The 3,294-nt window shown below is 26.3% G+C and overlaps 3 protein-coding genes across 3 annotated transcripts; 1 reads left to right on the top strand and 2 right to left on the bottom strand.

Moving 5' to 3' along the window:
* Window positions 1-45: 45 nt before the first annotated feature.
* Window positions 46-462, bottom strand: ENU1_027650 (protein kinase, putative; the record flags this gene model as incomplete). The annotated part of the gene is made up of 1 exon (XM_008857204.1): window positions 46-462. A coding segment is annotated over one exon (417 nt), but the record flags the coding sequence as incomplete, so codon positions are not given.
* A 549-nt stretch (window positions 463-1,011) lies between these two features.
* On the top strand, window positions 1,012-2,190 carry ENU1_027640 (WD domain, G-beta repeat-containing protein; the record flags this gene model as incomplete). The annotated part of the gene is made up of 1 exon (XM_008857203.1): window positions 1,012-2,190. One exon carries the CDS (start codon window positions 1,012-1,014, stop codon window positions 2,188-2,190), a length of 1,179 nt encoding a protein of 392 aa, XP_008855425.1.
* Window positions 2,191-2,254: 64 nt separating this feature from the next.
* Window positions 2,255-2,716, bottom strand: ENU1_027630 (hypothetical protein; the record flags this gene model as incomplete). The annotated part of the gene is made up of 1 exon (XM_008857202.1): window positions 2,255-2,716. One exon carries the CDS (start codon window positions 2,714-2,716, stop codon window positions 2,255-2,257), a length of 462 nt encoding a protein of 153 aa, XP_008855424.1.
* Window positions 2,717-3,294: the final 578 nt, after the last annotated feature.

Genomic DNA, 3,294 nt, shown 5'->3' with positions numbered 1-3,294 from the left:
AAAAAAAAAATTCAACAATAAAATAAAAAGAAAAAAATAACAAACATCTTGAAGGAAATCTTCTTTGAATAAGATTGAATTGTTATCAGTTGTTATAGTTCGAAGAATTTCAAATAATGAATTAAAATCACTTTCATTTTGCATTAATAATAAAATTGATGGTTGTTCACATAACGTTAATTTCATTTTAAATTGAGTTGGACTTGAACATACAGTAACTGTATTTAATGAAGTAAATGGATATTCCTCACGTACTTTTCCATGTCTAATAAGTTTAAACCTTCTTTCTACAAAATTAACAACAGCCATTCTATATTCCATTGTCTCATCTTCACGTAACCCAACAGCAAGATCAAAGTAAATCGTTTCTAAAGGAGTTTTATCTTCTTGTTTTGTTGCAAGATATTCTCTAAGAATTTCTTGAGACTTTTCATCGAGTTTTGCTGGAACTTCGTCCACCATTAAATGAAGTTGATTTCTTAGTTTTCCACAAAACGATAATTAATCGTATTTTTTGATTTTGTTTTTTCTCAAGTCAGACTCAAAAAGACAATTTCCATTTCATTTCCATCATATTTCAGGATGACTTGCTAATTATTTTACTAAGAAAAAACACAAACCTATAACATTAATTTAATATTTATAACATGAAGAAAAATAAAAATCCCATAATTAATACAAAGACAAATAATATAAGAAGACAAAGAGAAAGAAAATATAAAATAAGGTGATTCACAGAATATCCAACTCTATTGCATATTCGCTATTAGTCACCATAGAAGAGTTGTGATTGTTTGAGCTCGTTTGAATAAGACTTGATGCTTAATAATCCCTGCTTTGTCTCCTTGACGCCTTTGATCTGTCCGTTGGACTAGAGGTCTTTGGCCTATCGAAACACTGCAATATTTTTAATGTTATCCATCGCATAAAAAGGATTTTTTAGGGTTTTTTAAGAAAAGAAAAATAGAATCGAATTGTGAGAACAAATAATAGTAAATTGAGTCAAATTACATGAATCAAGACAAAGATGAGATTGGATTATTTGAAGATAAAAATGAAGAAATTAAAAAAGAAGAAGAGGAAAATGCTTGGGAGGATGAAGATGACCAAAATAAAGTAAAAATAGCAACAAGTAAGAGATATGAAGATATTTGGAAAAGAAAAGAGGTTGAAGAAGAATTAGATGAAAATGATAAAACATTATTAAAAACTGAAGTCAAACGAGAGAAAAAAGGAAAAAAAATCAATGAGTTAAATTTTGAGTTATTAAGGAATGCAACAATGTTAAGAAAAAGTAAAGGGATTATTACTGGAACACAATTTTATGATAAAACACCTATTTTAATGACAAGTGGAAGAGATCAATTTCTTCATTTATTTGCAATGAAAAAAGATAAATGTTTTCCTATTGGAGATAGATTACTTGATCAACCAATTGAATTAGCAAAATTTGTTGATGAATCTGTTTTAATGACATTTAATAAACCAAAAGTATCATTATATGATATGAATTCACATAAAATAAAAAATATTCCAAAACTTGATGGATATGATGAAATAGACCTAAATTATTTTACTGTTGGATCACAATATATTTCATTTATTAATGACGGTAATCTCAGTTCAATTCTTGTTGATAAAAAATCATTTCAAGTTATTGATGAATTAAAAGGTGCTAGACAAATATTAGGAAGTGTATTTCATCCAACTGAAGATGTATATTTAACATCAGGTAATTATGGTACAATTAATATTTGGGACCTTAAAAAGATGAGATGTAGATCATTAGTATATGATGAAGGTGCAATTAATGTTACTTCTCTAGCAATTTCAAATAATGGAGAATATATTGCATGTGGATCAGATGGAGGAATTGTCAATTTATATGAATGGAAATCTTTTGAAAAAGATTCTCATCCAAAACCACTTCATACATTTAAGAATCTTGTTAATGATTGTAATCATCTTGTTTTTAGAAATGGTCTTCTTTTAATGTCATCTTCAAAAGGAGATAAACAAATAAGAATTGCTAATGTCCAACAAAGAGTTGTTTATTCTAATTTCCCTGGATTTTCTAAGTTTGGAAGAATTCAAGAAATAGACCTTTCTCCAAATGCTCGTTATATGGCATTTGGTAATTCAACAGGAAATGTAAGTCTTGTGAAATTAACTGATATGCCTGGTTATTGATTGTTTTGTTGCGTTTTTGTTTATTTTTTTTCATTAAAATAAATAACATACAATTTCATTCAATTCATAAAAATTCAATCTCATTTCGTTTCGTTTTATCTTCTTCTTTATCCCATAATTCTTTCATATTTTCTATCTCTTGTTTAGTTTTGTCATTTCCATCACTTAAATCTTTTAAATATGGTGCAATATCATCTCTTCTTCGTAAATTTTTTATTGCCATTTTTTTTTTATTTAATTCATTTTCTATCATTTCTTCTTCTTCTTTAGAATTAAAATATTCTTTACAATCAATTCTATTTTGTGTATTTTGAATTTCTTTTGTTATTTCTTCTGTTCGATTTATTAATTCTTTGATTTCTTCTTGTTTTGATTTACTTTTTTGAATATCTTTCATTTCAATACTTTTACTTCCATATTTCTTTGGACGCTCTAAACAATCTTTTGTTGTATGTTCACTAGATCCACAATTTTTGCATCGTTCTTTTTTTAATACACTCTTCCCTTTAGAATATTGTTTAGGCATCTTAATGTCAATTTATGTATAACTCAGTTAGTTTTTTTCTAGTTCATTATAATATCTTAATTAATAAAAACAATACTATTTCTTATCCTTCTTTAAATGACTCATTATCATTAACTTTATTACTTTCTCCCATTATGTATTCTTTTTCGTTCCAACCCCTTTTCTATTGACATTACTTAATGAGATATTAGCACTAACTGTGAAACACAAACATATTTTCTGTAAATCATATGTAATTTATTATCCTCAACTATTTTTTTTTAAATACTCTCTATGAAATATGGAAATACCGTGCTTCAAGTTGTTAGTGTAAGTGATGATTCTAATCATTCAGTTATGAAAGAAGAAAACCTCATGGACTAGATAAAATAAAACACTTCTCTTATTACAGTTATTAAACAATGACAATTTTAGTCATTCAGAATGCCATTAATAATGTATTTGACTTGTTTTAAACACAATACAATAACTTATATCTTAATTAAATACTTCTTAAAGAGAAAGTCTATTTAAATTATTAATTATGTTTTAATATTGATATGAAACATAAGAAGTATTAAAAAGGAATGAATTACCAC

The sequence above is a fragment of the Entamoeba nuttalli genome (genome assembly GCF_000257125.1).
Source record: "Entamoeba nuttalli P19 unplaced genomic scaffold asmbl_2478, whole genome shotgun sequence".
Lineage (NCBI taxonomy): Eukaryota > Evosea > Mastigamoebida > Endamoebidae > Entamoeba > Entamoeba nuttalli.
The sequence above is the reverse complement of the archived record's forward strand: the minus strand, read 5'-3'. Positions and strand labels throughout refer to the sequence as shown.